At 38.6% G+C, this 15,659-nt stretch overlaps 3 protein-coding genes across 3 annotated transcripts in view; 1 reads left to right on the forward strand and 2 right to left on the reverse strand.

Annotated features, from left to right (window-relative positions):
- Positions 1–7,673, reverse strand: part of LOC136856964 (thymidylate kinase) — a 116,709-nt gene extending 109,036 nt beyond the window's left edge. Inside the window, exon 1 of the mRNA XM_067135258.2 lies at positions 7,340–7,673. The gene's annotated coding sequence lies outside the window, so the exon portion shown is untranslated. The remainder of the gene's footprint in view (positions 1–7,339) is intronic.
- Positions 4,530–7,185, reverse strand: LOC136856963 (transcription factor Clamp). Its single transcript, XM_067135257.2, has 2 exons — positions 4,862–7,185; positions 4,530–4,725 (listed from the first exon to the last, which is right to left on the reverse strand). The coding sequence occupies exon 1, from the start codon at positions 6,788–6,790 to the stop codon at positions 4,868–4,870; it is 1,923 nt and encodes a 640-aa protein (XP_066991358.2). The 5' UTR covers positions 6,791–7,185; the 3' UTR covers positions 4,530–4,725; positions 4,862–4,867.
- An 11-nt stretch (positions 7,674–7,684) lies between the features above and the next one.
- Alg12 (Alg12 alpha-1,6-mannosyltransferase) overlaps positions 7,685–15,659 on the forward strand; it is a 125,109-nt gene continuing 117,134 nt past the window's right edge. The window contains exons 1-3 of the mRNA XM_067135256.2: positions 7,685–7,944; positions 8,219–8,344; positions 8,477–8,609. Of these exons, the coding sequence (XP_066991357.2) occupies positions 7,939–7,944; positions 8,219–8,344; positions 8,477–8,609 (265 nt within the window). The 5' untranslated portion in view covers positions 7,685–7,938. The remainder of the gene's footprint in view (positions 7,945–8,218; positions 8,345–8,476; positions 8,610–15,659) is intronic.

Raw genomic sequence — 15,659 nt, forward strand, 5'->3', positions numbered from 1 at the left:
CCGACAAAGGAGTAGTGTTACAAAAATGTTCCAAAGTTTGGGCTGGGAAGACCTGGAAGAAAGGAGACGAGCTGCTCAACTAATGTAGCTGAGGATGACCTTGTTAAGAGGTCGAAACCAGTCGTAGACATGTGATAATCTGCATTACATGTAAATAAAAAGTATTAATCAGGTGGAACTTTCTTTTCCTTTTATGACAATTCGTAACTATCAATACGGAAAAATGAAATTTATAAATTAAGTGGTATGTAACAATAAGTTAATTTATTAATTTGACCACCTAATCAATACAATAAAACACTGTAATACTATTTCACTTAATGATGGGTGATGCAATTTGGTTGTGAATAGAGTAGGAGAAGAAAAACACTGACAGAATCCAGGAATATAAACCCATGTCCAATATAATGGACACACTCTTCCTTGACTGTGAGAGGTCGCAAAATGAAAATTACTTCGCAGTGTCAGTTATGGCCATATTTTAAGCATAATATGTGATTTTCAAAAAATCCACTCACTAACAATGTCTTGGATATCAGGAGGAAATGGTAGAAATGGGGATGATAAAGCAGAAGAAGACATTCCGGTAGGAAATAGCAAAGGTTATAGGATCCTAAACCCGAAGACAGATCAGATTTAGATCAGCAGAACAGTCCGAATAACAGAAAATGAAATCTGAGAAGGGAGAATTTCCCAAGATTTCGGTACAAGAAGAACAGACGGAAATGAAAAGGATTTGAAGCAGAATGACGTTCATACAGTCGAAGTAGCAAATTATGAGATGACCAACACTGAAAGTGATCAAGAAACTAGAGAAGCTAATAATTAACCTCAGGTAAATACAGCCTAAGACTAAGACAAATCTTTTCATAATTATTTCCACAGATTTCAACCAACTTGCCAGAGAGAACTGTGCAATGCAGAAACAAAGGTGTACCTAAAAGCTGACATACAGGGTCGAAACAAGTTGAATTAGCGAACCAGAACCTTGGAACAGGATGCTACAATTGCTTCACGAGCAACAAACATGGACTGATTCAGCAGAAGAAGAAATAAGATATCTTGAGAAACACTAGGTACGGAAATTAAGTGATCTTCCGCAAGGAAAAGGAATGATAACGTGCAAGTGGGCCTGCAAGGCAAAACTGGACAATAAAGGTCAAAAATTCATACCAGAAAGGCTAGGTTAGTCACTCGAGGTTCCTCTCAACATTTTGGGGAAGACTACGACGACACATATCAAGGCGTTACGTGTCGTCACAAGCAAGAAGAAATTAAATACGTGACAACTCAATGTAAAAAATGTCTATTTAAATGGCAAGCTAGACAAATAAATATACATACATGGAACAGCTTTAGGGTTTTGTGAAAACCTGGAAACAAAACAGAAGTATTAAAGCTATAAAAAAGTCTCTATGGTCTGAATTAATTAATAAGAGTCTGAAACAAAACCAAGATTCTAGCTAGTTTGAACTTTTAACGCAGGGCTGCTGATCAGTATCTCTATACTCATAGAGAAGAGGACAGAAATATCACACACACATATTATCGGCACACTTTATCTTGGTGCATTTACACCGTAGTACTGAATCGGTCGACCTCGGCAATATTCGAGATACGTACTGGCAACCTTTGAAACACAAACTATAAATCGCTTAAGCATCGTTGTGTGACATCTGGCGTACACTTTACGTACTAGTACTGTTGTTGTTTACACAGCAAAGCCAAACTATAGAATTCATGCTAGGAACAGGATTTGCATCGAGAAATGTTATATAATGTGTACACGTATGTGACACAGTTGTTGGCTTAAGATAATAACGGTTTAGAAACTTCATATCGATCGATCATATTCTCGATTCAATTCAGATTTCATTTTCATTCAGTCGGCAGCACTACCGGAACCCTCCTTACTCCTCACCCCTCACCAAGATAAAGTGTGCTGATAACACACACACGCATGCAAGCACGCACACACACATACACTCCCTCTCTCTCTCTCTCTCTGCTATATGTTGACAACATGTTAGTGGCAAGCGTAACCCAGAATTAACAGCTGAAATAAGCAGTAAAACCGCAAGTCATTATGACATAAAAGATGTGGGAGATGTGAAGCACCATCTTGGAATTCAATTGAAACTTGAAATTGATGGGCCATTCCTTCTCATCCAGAGATATAAAAAAAACCAGCTACAATACTGAAATAAGGTACGAAGCTGACAAATAATTTGTAATACAGGTGAGTGATGCAATCGGTATTGTATTTAGTGACAGTGTCTATGCCAGACGTTGCAACAGCAGTCTGAATTTTATGCAGGACTGTGGAAAACATGAACGAAAGCGACTGGAAAGCAGTTAAGTGTGTACTGTGTTAGTTAGCAGGCACGACTGGTATGAAATAACACTTACCCTCAGAGGAGGAATTATCGCATATCTTAATCCGTTTTAGGGATGAAGATTGGGCTCGAGACCAGGACAGAAAATCTACCAGTGGTCATACATTTCTACAGGGAAATGGAATCATGGCACAGTCAAGTCCCAAACAGATTTCTGTGGCGATGTCATTGACAGAAGCTGAATACGTTGCAGCCTCACATGCAAGCAAAGAACTGTTGTAGTTGCAAAAATTATTTAAGGACAAGAGTGTTCTTCCTGAGCGACCAACTATTTTATTTGAGGACACTCAAAGTTGCATTCGTTTGAAAGAGTCAAACTGAAGTGGTGCATGGCATGAAACCATAGAAGACTGTCATTTTCAGCTATTTGAAAGAGAAAGCAATAACTGACATTTTTATTGTCCAACAAATGAGATTCTCTTGTATGGAAACTAATCCCGAATCACCGCTACTGAGATGAGATTCATGAGACGTACAGCAGGATAACAGTGATGGGACCAATAGAAGAACAAGATGACAAAAGAACAACTGGAGATAGAACCATGTTAAAATTTATAGGAAAATACTGATAGATCTGGAAGGACCATGTGAACAGAATGGGAAGGGAAAGAATCCCAAAGATCTTACAATACCAGTCCAAAGGAAGTTGCTCTGTTGGAACCCCAATTAAGAGATGGATCAAGACCGTAACAGGCCTGATAGCTGTTTGAATGACGAACATAATGACGACAACGATGTGCAGGCATTTTGAATTTGACACCATCTAGACTGCTTGCCTATCAATTTCAACGTACTGTTTTACTTTACTGGATGACAGAATAAACATCTCTCTCAGGTGATCTATGATTGAGTTTTAATTAATATGATGGCCACACCAAATGTACCACCATTTTTACACGCCAACATCATACAACATGGAGTGTCGAATGGACTTTATTCTGCCTTTTTTTAAATCCTACTACCTCTACCTGTGATCATGGGATCCAGAAGCTGACACTCTACAACTGATCAAAACAGGGAGCTATTGTCACCAATATAATCAAATTGAGAAGTACAGTAACTTTATTAAATGATAAGATATGTGTTAGTACCTTACATTCTCGGTCAATAATCTGTGTAAGAATGCATTAACAATCAATCGTAACATTCAGCTCTCCCTTGTTTTATACCAGGAAACTATTCTACATACTCCACCCTGAGCTTCACTTTTTGTCTGCCCAACATATCTGTAACTTCTATGGCTGTGTATTACATACCAAACAATTAGTAAAACATAACACAAATAATAATAATCATCTGACTACCTCTTCCTGCAATCATGGGATCCAGAAGCTACTACTGATCAAAACAGGGAGCTATTGTCACCAATATAATAAAGTTAAGAAGTAACTTTATTAATGGAAAGATCTGTGTTAGTACCTTAATAATAATTTATTATTATTATTCCTGAACAGAAATTCAACACATCCTACACGTTAGGACACTCAACAGACAAATGGACAGGGGCATGGTTCCAGCCAGGCACTGGGAAGACACAATGTGACAAGGATAAGAACATGGTATACAAAGAAACAGAAATGATTTTTGTCTTTTTGTGAAAGACATTTTCATGTACTACAACATCGTGGTTTGTGCGTGAAATCGGTGATGCACGATAACACTAAATGTGGCCTTTCTACAGGAGTAAATAAATAATGGTGGTATCACTGACTGAGGCAAAGTTTCTTTTGTTGTTAACATTAGATTTCTGCTTTATGATCTAGGTTATAACTTTGCTTTTACGTACCGTAACTTTAATTTCTCAACATGATCTGTCAACTGTCAGTTTTGTGACTAGTAGGCTAATTGCTAGGTCAAAATCTGAATCATTTTAACCTACAGATTGTGGTCACTGTCAAACACAATGCAAATAAGTTGAATCTCTTTATGGTATTTTTCTGCTAACTCTTGAAAACAGCATGAAGACTGAAACCTGTAACAAAATTCAAGTAGCATGTCTCCAAAATTTACAGCCAAACATTAAGCCTAGGACTGTAGACTTACGTTTCTGAAGATTTTCTTCCAGTTACTCAAATACATAAGACTCCCTTGGATTTCTCATTATAATAAACTCCTCATTAGTTTTAGGTTTCCCACTACAAGCCCTTTAAAAAAAAGCACAAGAGGTCCAAAACAAAAATTACAGCAAAAACAGAAGCATTTCAACATTTTTTTTTACAAACCATAAAATCTGTATGGTAATACCGACACAACACTGAACTTGCCACAAATTTGGTGACACAATGTTAATATGGTGATCACGATGTTGCCACTGATAAATTTCTAAAACCTAAAAGGAAATGAAAGAATCATTAATATAGCAGCCTACCCATAAGCCGTTGATGCCCACTCTTAAACATACCTTCAAAAACTACATCTTGATACTTAAATACTTTAAATCTAGTATCATCAATTCCACTATTAACCTTGACTCATTGTTTTTGTTCATGAGGACGAGAACACCCAGGAAATGCAATTTGACCACCAACTTCACATTCATACATTTCGTTCATACCAGTCTGAGGATTACTTTCTGAATTGCCAGAAGTGTTTGAACTAGCTCCAGCATTCATATTGCTAGTATTGTCACTAATAGCCTGCTCAGTGTCCTGAGTGTGAACAGAACTAACTGAAGATAACCTGTTGTACTTTTCATGGATGCCACGGTGCCGTTTAAGAGCAAATCTATCTGAGAAACCAACATCACAGATGTCACAGCGGTGCGGTTTTTCCCCTGTGTGCACCTTCGCATGGTTGTTAAGATGAGTTGCCTGACTGAATGCTGAATCACAAATGTCACAACGGTAAGGCTTTTCTCCTGTGTGAATGCGACGATGGTTCCACAGAGTTGAATGTCGAGCAAATGTCTTTTCACAAACCTCGCACTGATAAGGTCGCTCTCCTGAATGGATACGCTCATGATTCTTGAGGTGCGGAGACTGCGAGAACTGCATTCCGCAAATATCACACCTGAAAGGTTTCTCACCGGTATGCACTCGGACATGGTTTCTGAGATATGCACCTCTTGCAAATGCAAGCCCACAGATCTCACACTTAAAAGGTTTTTCTCCACTGTGTAATCGTTTATGACTCCACAAACTTGAGTATCTTGAAAACGTGCCATCACAGATATTACAGCGGTATGGCTTATTAACATTTGTATTGTTACGCGTACCTCCAATAAATATAATACCTGAACCATTACACTTAGGACATTGTATAACACTAGCAACACCACGGCGTTTTACGGCATGATATCCTGGCTTTGTTGAACTTACACCTGCACTATTACTGACCAATGAACTTTCACTTTCTTCAACCCCTGACGTATTTCCACCACTATATTCCGTCCCACTACCTCCTGGATTATTGTCTTCCCCAGCAGAATAATCTTCCTGGCATGATTCGCATTTGACAAAGTTCTTCCGTTTTCCAGATCCACCTGCATCTCCATGATGTTCACAACCTATTTCTACCCCACATGAATTGCAATTCTTTACCTGTGAATGCTGCTGATTCTGATTGTTCTTCCCATGTATTTCATTCTTATGAGTTTTTAAATCACCAGGCAATGCAAAGTTTGCTCCACAAACATCACACGTATACTGGCATTCATTACTACCAGTGCTTTGAGTTCGACCATTAACAATGTTCCCTGCACTGTGTATTCTCCTATGATGGTTTAAAAGAGACAAGTGAGTGAATACAAGACCACACACATCACATTTATATATTGCAGTAGTTGGTGCTGCTGCAAGAGACATCTGATTTACCAGCATGTAATTATAACTAAATGGTTGAGCTATCTCACTACTGCCAAAACTACCAACAGACATTCCTTGAGCTCCTTGCTGATGGACTTTCTGCAACACGTTAACATTATATGAAAATGAGAATCCAGATGCAGGTTTAGTATTTTTCCCCTCTTCTTCATTCTTTGTCGCCCTTCCACTGTAATTATGGGCATTGTTACCTTGTTGTTGCATGTTTGATGGGCTAAACATGACTGCTGTTGATTCACCCTCACAGTTAACAGTGTCATTACCACTCTCCAAACAACTTCTGTCATTGAAATGGCCTGATGGCTGCTCTGTCTGTGTAAATCTACTAGTATGTTCTGTTTGGGTGAACATAGAACATTTTCCAACAGATGATGGAATTTCCAACAGCCTATACTGTTGCCCCCGATTTACTAAACCATCAGACACAAAGTTTTGGGTATGTTGAGATACTTGGCTCAATTGATCTTCACGACTTTTAACTACTCCTGAGATTTGCTGCTGGTCCCTATGAGAAGTATGCCTGTTCCCGGCATTGCTACTGGCTGCAAGCCACGAATTAGACTCTAGTGCCATGAGTGTAATGTACGGAACTCTAAAAAATATGATACTGAAGGTGTTCCAACTATATGGGACAATGATCTAAACTATAGCAGCCTGTATCATAAATAAGGAAGTTCTGCAAAGAATGTGGCCTATCAAGCTATGGCTTAGTATTCAATGAAAGGAAGGCTGACCTTCCCTCTACAGAGTCTTTCAATTTTCTTCTAGTTCATAGTACATTTTGAAGGAAAAAAATAGCATTTACATTCTGCTCCACGACTTCCTAACATTATTCACCTTCAGTCCACAATAAATCATGTCTCACATAAACCACCTATGAGAAAATGATACCAGTGTTGGTACTTCAGAGGGTATCTCCGCCGTAAGCCATGGATAGATAGTTCCATATTCTCGTCCGTGGAGTACTAATAGTTCGAATGGTAAATCGTAAAGTGCATTGCGATAAATCACTGTATCCTGCACAATAACCCCAACAACAGAATTGCGCACAGTTCAGTAGATATAAAAAAGGAGCAATTTATTGGGTTTAACAAGCAACTGATATACGGAAATCAAACTTACAGTTCTCACAATGTCTGCAACCTCCCGCCAAATTTCACTATTTATCTGTCTCAAACGATAATCAGCTGACACAAAGCACAACACACATGGTTCTGCGCACACGGTAACAAAACGTCCGGTATCTTGAAGATCAGTGACAAGTAAGTAACAAGCAAGGTAAGTCTATGTCATTGCAGTAGTTATCGAATAATTCAACTGCGAGTTTTTCTTTCTCATCGAATTTCATCACTGGCGGTCTTCTTTCCGCTATAAATAAGAATACAAACTTTCCGAACGCCCCATATATTGTTTTCCTGACACCGGGGGCTTCGAAGTTCGAAGGCTACAGCGCTAAGCGCTATAATACATCCCAGGTCTGATGGAGAGCCACCTGCAGTTAGATTTTGAAACCAACAGGTCGTACATTGTATCGAGCAGGTATCGAGTGACATCGGGCCATCTGCCTCACCCCACTGCCTGGTACTTGTTATGTTGCTTTTCCCCGTGGCTGTACGGAAAGTTGAAAATATTACAAACATCGTACAAGCCGCCACATATATTTTTAATTCAATGGTTAATCTACGGACGAATTATTCTATTCTTGATACAAATATTTTATAATGAGGGTGAGTTCTTTAAGTTTTGGATATGGATGAATAAAGCAACTACCGTATTTCAACGCGGCAGATGAAGACAATGTATTTTAAAATTAAAATGAGTTGTCATTCATATATAGATCATTCGGTTTTTTCTGTGTTCCTCTGCTTGTATACCTTAATAAAAATCTAACCTAAAAGCTATGCATCTATTTAGTAAAATGGTCAAATTTGTACTGAGCAGGAATTGACAGATCATGAATAATTCATTGCTTCATATGAATATGTTTGGTGGTTTCAACAGGTGGACCAACTACTTATTATAGTTGCAGCTGCACATCTTCTTTATTGCCCATACACAAAAGTAGAAGAAAGCTTCAATTTGCAAGCCACACATGATATTCTCTTCCACGGGTTCAACTTAACTCAGGTAGCATATTTGAAAATAAACATATTTGAAAATTCAGTTCATAGGAAGTTTTCAGTATAATTGTTTTATACTTTTATCACCTTGTATCTGCCAGATTTTCTAGAAATTTTGTTCTGTTATAATCTGTTTCAGTATGATCATCATGAATTTCCAGGCGTTGTACCACGAACATTTCTTGGGCCTCTTTTTATTTCGGTTATATCATCACCACTTGTGCTGGTTATTCATACATTAGATCTGAATAAATTTTTGGCTCAATATGTAGGTATGTATAGGGTGGATGTTATATTAAGTAAAATATTAGCATTTAAGTGATTTGAAAAGTTCTCGGAATGTACTAGAATTAAGTATCTTATCTCGGTGGAACTGCATTTATTTTTCAACATAGTCTCCCTGTAGACTAATGCATTTGGTCCAGCGATGTTCCAATGCCTTGATCCCATCTCAAAAATGAGATTCCTCCAAGCCTGCAAAATACCTCTCCAATTCGGCTGTCAGTTCTTCCCTTGTAGAAAATCTCCGTCCACCAAGAAAAATTTTCAGCTTGGGGAATAGATGAAAGTCTGATGGTGCCAAATCAGGTGAATAAGGTCGATGTGGCAACAATTCGTACCCCAGTTCATGAAGTTTTGCCATGGCAATAACACTTGTGTGTGGCGGAGCGTTGTCCTGATGAAAGATGACATTTTTCCTTGCCAAACCAGGCCTTGTTTCGCGTATCTTTTCCTGTAGTTGGTCTAGGAGGTTTGCATAGTATTGCCCCGTAATTGTTTGGCCAGTAGGAAGATAATCTATCAGCAGAATGCCTTTTGCATCCCAGAAAACTGAGGCCATGACCTTTCCGGCCGAACGCACTGCCTTTGCTTTCTTTGGTGGTGGTGAATCAGCATGTTTCCACTGTTTTGACTGCTGTTTTGTCCCTGGGGTATAGTAGTGGACCCAAGTTTCATCTGTAGTCACAAACTGACACAAAAAATCTTGTTGGTTGCACTGAAAACGGGCCAGACTTTGTTGGGACATTTCCAATCTGGTGTGTTTATTGTCCAGATAATCTTGCAGATAATTTTTTCATAAGCAATTCTTCGGTTACAATATAATATACCCATTCAGAAGACATCCCTGCAGCTTCAGCAATCTCCCGCACTTTCAGTCGACGATCCTCCATGACCATTTTATGCACTTTTGCGATAAATTCTGGGGTCGTAACACTTTTTGGCCGTCCACTATGCGGATCATCATCCAAACTCTCCCGACCAAATTTAAACTCGGTGGTCCACTTGGCAACAGTTGAAAATGGAGTAGAGTCCCCCAGTGTGTTCTTAAAGTCGGCATGAATTTCCTTTGCTTTCATACCTTTCTTTACAAAGTATTTAAATCACTCAGTTTTTTCCATTGTCACAAATCACTACGCGGGAACAACAACAAAGAGTCGTCACTACCACACTCCTGCAGCTAGAGCACTGATGCGCCACCTGTTCACTCACAAAGGATGTGTGATTATTGCGTGGGAACCTCGTTGCTCTAGCACTGACATCTAGCGGTGATTCTGAGAACTTTTCAAACCGTCCTCATATATGACTAGAACTGTGTAGATAATGTACACAGAGAACACAAACATTAAAAGGCAAAACGACAGACTTCACATCTTCATACACTACCAATATCATGGATGAACTCTTTGCAAAAGAATTTGAGTTCTTTTGAGATCCGTTTTCTCTCAGTGTGTGGTAAGCTTCTTTCTGCTTCCCAGTTCATCAAAGGGGACAGACATTTAATTTCATTGAGGGTGTTCTTGAAATGTCTTTCTTCTTGATGTGAGAACTGTAGAATTAGAAAAGAAAAAGAAAACAGATAGAAGAGAATAAAGATATCTCAGTCAGACAGAGTGTATCAGACAGTAAAGTGCTGACTTGATCTAGGCTCAGTCTCATTTTTTTATATTCGACCTGCCTCGTATTGTAGACATCGTGGTACATAAAAGAACTCCTGGTGGACAAAATTCTTGCACCTTGGTATCTTCAAACACAGTAAAAGATCTCATCGATATCCTCTATACAGAGCATGTATGGCCGACCCTCTGTCGAAGCTAGGAAGCAATAAGAAGCGTATTGGGAGTGGAGTAGATTAAGAAAGAACTTGTCCATGAAAATAATGTATTTTGCTCATTGTCTCTTCTGTCCATGCTAGTCTCCTTTGAGTATGCCATGAACCTGCTTTCTGTTTTTTATATGTAACAATATGTAGGATATTATGATATACTTGCTTGTTTCCTTTTGGGTATGTATATGCTACAGAATGTAAGCATTTTTATAAATATTTCATGAACTGACATTACTTTGTAATATGGTTGGTGACTTTGTGACAGCATAATATTCTGGCTTTTAAATCTTCTGCTGTCTTGGTTTGTAATTATGACAAACTGAGGTACAATACTGTGCTGTGACGTATTAATGAACTATGTAAGTAGCTCTGTTTCTCTGGTTACGCCTGTTGCAAAGTTGCCAGCTATGGTGCAAACTAACCCAAGTTTACTTTACATAGTGCCTAGGACCTATTTATCTATTCCAGACCTATTTATCTATTTCAGAATTGTTAGTTAATTACTTGTAGATTATTGTAGAATATTGCAGTTATAAATTGTTATACTACTCGCTCAACTATCAGAATAGTTACTACCTAAGGCGTTCAGTAATAACTTGGGTGAATTATAGTGATTACCATAATCCTGTGTACGCTGCATGACAGTGTTTACAAGTTTTAAAATTGTATATACACAAGTATTTCATGAACCTTTGCTCCTTTTGTTGTGACTGTTAAATTTCTAGTGTGTGATATACAGTTTTGATTTGGAGGACAGATCAATTGTTACAGAGTGTAACAGACTTATACTCAAATAGTGCATTAGCGAAGTAAAAAATTAAAAACTAACTCAGTACTGTTGAATGTTGTGAAAATACAAAAATGAACGACATGACTGAACTTTTAATTGAGTGTATCAACATATGGAGTAGGAGGGAAGAGGTAGACGTACTTATTCCCCCTGTGGGTGGGGGCGGTAGAATAACGCTCACGGTATCCCCTGCCTGTCGTAAGAGGCGACTTAAAGGGGTCTCAGGGGCTCTGAACTATGGAGCGTGGAGGGCGACCACAGGGCCCTCAGCTGAGTCCTAGCATTGCTTCCACTTACTTGTGCCAGGCTCCTCAATTTAATCTATCCTATCCGACCTCCTTTGGTCAACTCTTGTTCTTTTCAGACCCTGATGGTATTACATATGGAGGCCTAGGGAGTCTTTCATTTTCACGTCCTTCATGGCCCTTGTCTTCCTTTGGCCGATACCTTCATTTTCCGAAGTGTCGGTCCGCTTCCATTTTTTCTCTCTTATTAGTGTTATATAGAGGATGGTTGCCTACCAGGCATACTTGTTAATAGTTACTACCTAAGGTGTCGTGTGTCGGTATTAACTTGTGTAAATTATAGTGATTAACATAATCTTGTGTATGCTGCACGATGGTGTTTAACAACCTGTTTGACTAAGGGTGGTACAAATAAGAAATAGGCTAACTATGACTCCAAGAAAATCTGAATGTATTACGGATGATAAATGTAGATCTTGTAAAAAGGGCTCAAGCACAGATCATCAAGCAGTACAGTGCGAAGGATCATGTTCACTCTGGCACCACAAGGAATGTGCCGACTTAAAGCAGGACGAGTTTGATATAATGAGCAAGGCTAATTGTAATCTCACATGGTTATGCAAGGAATGCAAGAAGGTGATACATATTCCTCACCAACAAGATTTAATCAAACAGTTATTAGAAAAAATGGAAGTAATGATAAATAACAACCTGAAATTGTAAGAGCTGGCAAAGAACGTAGATTACTTGACCGATACTGTAGCAAAGAAACTTGATGTATTAATAGAAGACAAGGTAAATAAAGCATTGTCCCAAAAGGAAACAACGAGACCATCAAGAATAGTGGATCTCATCAGTAAAGACGACAGCAGAATCCAAATAGAAGATTTTCCCCCACTCCTTGGGCAGCTTCAATAACAGAATAAATTCTATGAAATACAGATGACTGCTGTACATTTCACGTCAGGTGAAGATGAAGTAAAAGGAAGAACAGTAGAACAGCCATGGAGAAATGTGGTTGATAGTATAAGTTCAGTTGATAAAGCACATCTCATCGAAACCAAAGAAAATGAAGGTGACTTGAGAGCCGCAGACAAAACCGCTTGGTTATACCTGAGAAAAGTACAAAGCACACAACAACAGATCAGGTGCAAAAATACCTAACAACAAATAATAGGCAGAATAGTTTGTAAAGAGCTTCAGACTCACGGAGACAAAAAAAAGCCTTTAAAGTTGACCTTCCGTTTGAATTCTTGGAGGTATCATCAAAACCAGACTTTAGGTCAAAGGGAATACTGGTGAAGTGATTTCGTTTTCGATTTAGAGTCCATTACTGGAGAAACAAAGGTGGCTCTTTTGAATAGGACAAAAGGAGACAACTCCACAGGACACTCCCAAGAGAACGCTGACACACTAACAAATTTAGTGCTACTTAATTGGAATGTGGAAGGGTTAAAGACAATAACTTCTTTTGTGCCAGACAATGTTTGGATGCCTGTACATCAATAACAAATTCCATAGAATTTGTCAATAAAATTAAACATTTTAATTTATCCAAACACCGCACTCTTCATCCATTTGACATTACTAACATGTATTTTAATGTGCCCGTTAACAACACCATACATTTGATCAAGAACAATCTTTCCAAATTCAGCAATTTAAGTATAGGCGAAATAGATTAATTTATTTGGATTCTGAAGTTTACAGTGATTAACAATTTCTTCACTTTCAATAATGTCATTTACCAACAGCTAGGTCTTCCCATGGGGTCACCAGCTTCAGGAATCCTTGCAGATATTTACATTGATCATTTAGAACATTCTCACATCATTGGCAAGATTAACGGCATTCGACACTGGACATGCTTTGTAGATGACTCGTTTGTTATTTTGACTCCCATGTTACTAACAGCAACGCAGGACTTGAGTTTCTCAATTCCATTGACCCACATATAAAATTCACCATAGAGTCAGAAAACAATAAAGCCCTCAATTACCTGGACTTAACCATTATACGCAACTGCAACAACACTTTATCCTTTATTATATACCGGAAACCCACCCACACCATCAATACCATCCAACAAACTTCTCTGCACCCAGGCATACATCAGAAAGCAACCTTACAATAGCATGATACTCAGAGCATTAACTGTCCCTTTATCCTGCAAGAATTACAAAAAAGAAATTAATACTATTTACAGTATTGCAGAACACAATGGTTTCAGTAGAACATTCATCAGCAGAATCATCAATAAATATAAGACTGCCCCTCCCCTCTCCTCCCGTCCCCTCTAGTCCCTTCCGCCTTGGCCCTTAACCTCAATGCTTCCATCCATCAGTCCAGCTCCGTCCACCGATCAAACAGACTGCTCAAGGTGAGTTTGTTTTTAGTCTTTCCTTTCTATCTTTTGCCTAATTAGGCTTTTAATTTCTTCTCCAGGTTCCAAAAACCCCAAATTGAAGTGAGAATTAATTCTTTGGGTCTAACCATGTTCATCATATGCACGTTTATTTTCAGAATCAAACCACAGATCAAACAGTGTTAACTTCATATGACTTTAAACTCTGCAGCGTAATTTCAACAAGATCAAAGAACTAAAGACATATACAAGCTGGACAAACCACCATATGTACAAAACAACGGTGTCATCATTTTAAAAGGATTTTATACTGAAGTGCAATATTATCATGTACCATATTTTATTTCATATTAATCTATGTAGGTGTTACAGAGCGTTTTAAGGTTGTTTCTAGTTATTATTATGTTTGCTTCATTTGACTCGGTGGCTGATGATGGCACAAGTTTAGTGGCGAAACTAGTACGTCATGTGAACGACATGTGATTGATTCACATTAATAAATGTTTGTGTATTGAATAGGAGGACCCCTATTAATTAATTTCAATCACTCGATTCAGTCGGTATTGGCTCTCCTCCTCCTCCTCGTACAACTTTTCAAATATCACCAGCGCTGCCTGAAAAGGAACCCAAGAGTGAAATGGTAAGATTGGCACACTGACATTAATGTTCAGAAAGAAGTAAACTCCACTAGTATTGAAGCCATGATTATCAAGCACCCACTCCATTGGACAGGCCACATTTTTCGTACATCTGAATTCCACCTGCCAAAATGAATTCTGGATTCCCAGCTAAAGGATGGTCAAAGAAGACACAGAGGACCACAGAAGCGGTACAAAGATTAATCTACATGAAGAAATATAAAATTTAAACTAACAGCTGAGAAACACTGTTCTTGATCATTCATTATGGCACCATAACTTCTTGGAAGGAACTCAGCGCTTTGAGCAACGACGTCGGAAAATAGGAACTGACAAGTGCAATGCTAGGAAACAATGGGAACTTCTGAAAGAAAACAACACAAAACAGCCAGCTGCCACCAGACTAAATATGTGTCAAAATGTGGTAGAATCTGCAGCTCCAAGATTGGCCTTGACACACGTCTAAGAACCCACAAAAACTGAGTTTTGAAGATGACAATCATACTCGTCAGCGAGTAATAGCCCATCATCATCATCACTGAAGAGATGTTAAGTAGAGAGCAAAGATGGCGAATCAGAAACCAGTGGGATCCGAACCCACATTGCAGTTGTGAAAATTAAATATGCATAGAAAATAATGTTTACCATAGCATTAGTGTTACATATCCTCCTTTCATTTAACATGAATTGCAAGAAGAGTAGCTAGGATACTAATTGCCCTTACCCTTAATTTAAACACAAACATTCATTAAATTCCACTTAGCCATTTCCCCATGATGCAGTAGTAGCCCAAATTAAACTGAACCCGACATTGTCCATTACTTGTCCTGTCCGCTGTAAATACGAAGTACAGTGAAACCAGCATTTAGCAGAACCTTTATGAACCAGAAAACTGTCCATATCAGAAAAATTGTTCTCTTCTCCCTGCGATCCTTTTCGTCTCTCCATAACCTTGGCATCCCATCATCTCAACTACCTCTTCAACAATCTTCTTCCGTGGTTTCCCTCTGCCTTTCTTTCCCATCACCTTGCCTTCAGACAAGTTCTTTATGAAGTCATTATGCCTGAGAACGTGACCAAAAACTGATGCTAGTCTCTTGGTGTTTATTTCTCTTAGCACTGCTTCATTAGTTTTCTTCTCAATCCAGCTAGTTCTTGTCATCTTCTTCCATAGCCA

This window comes from Anabrus simplex, chromosome 1 (assembly GCF_040414725.1).
Source record: "Anabrus simplex isolate iqAnaSimp1 chromosome 1, ASM4041472v1, whole genome shotgun sequence".
NCBI lineage: Eukaryota > Metazoa > Arthropoda > Insecta > Orthoptera > Tettigoniidae > Anabrus > Anabrus simplex.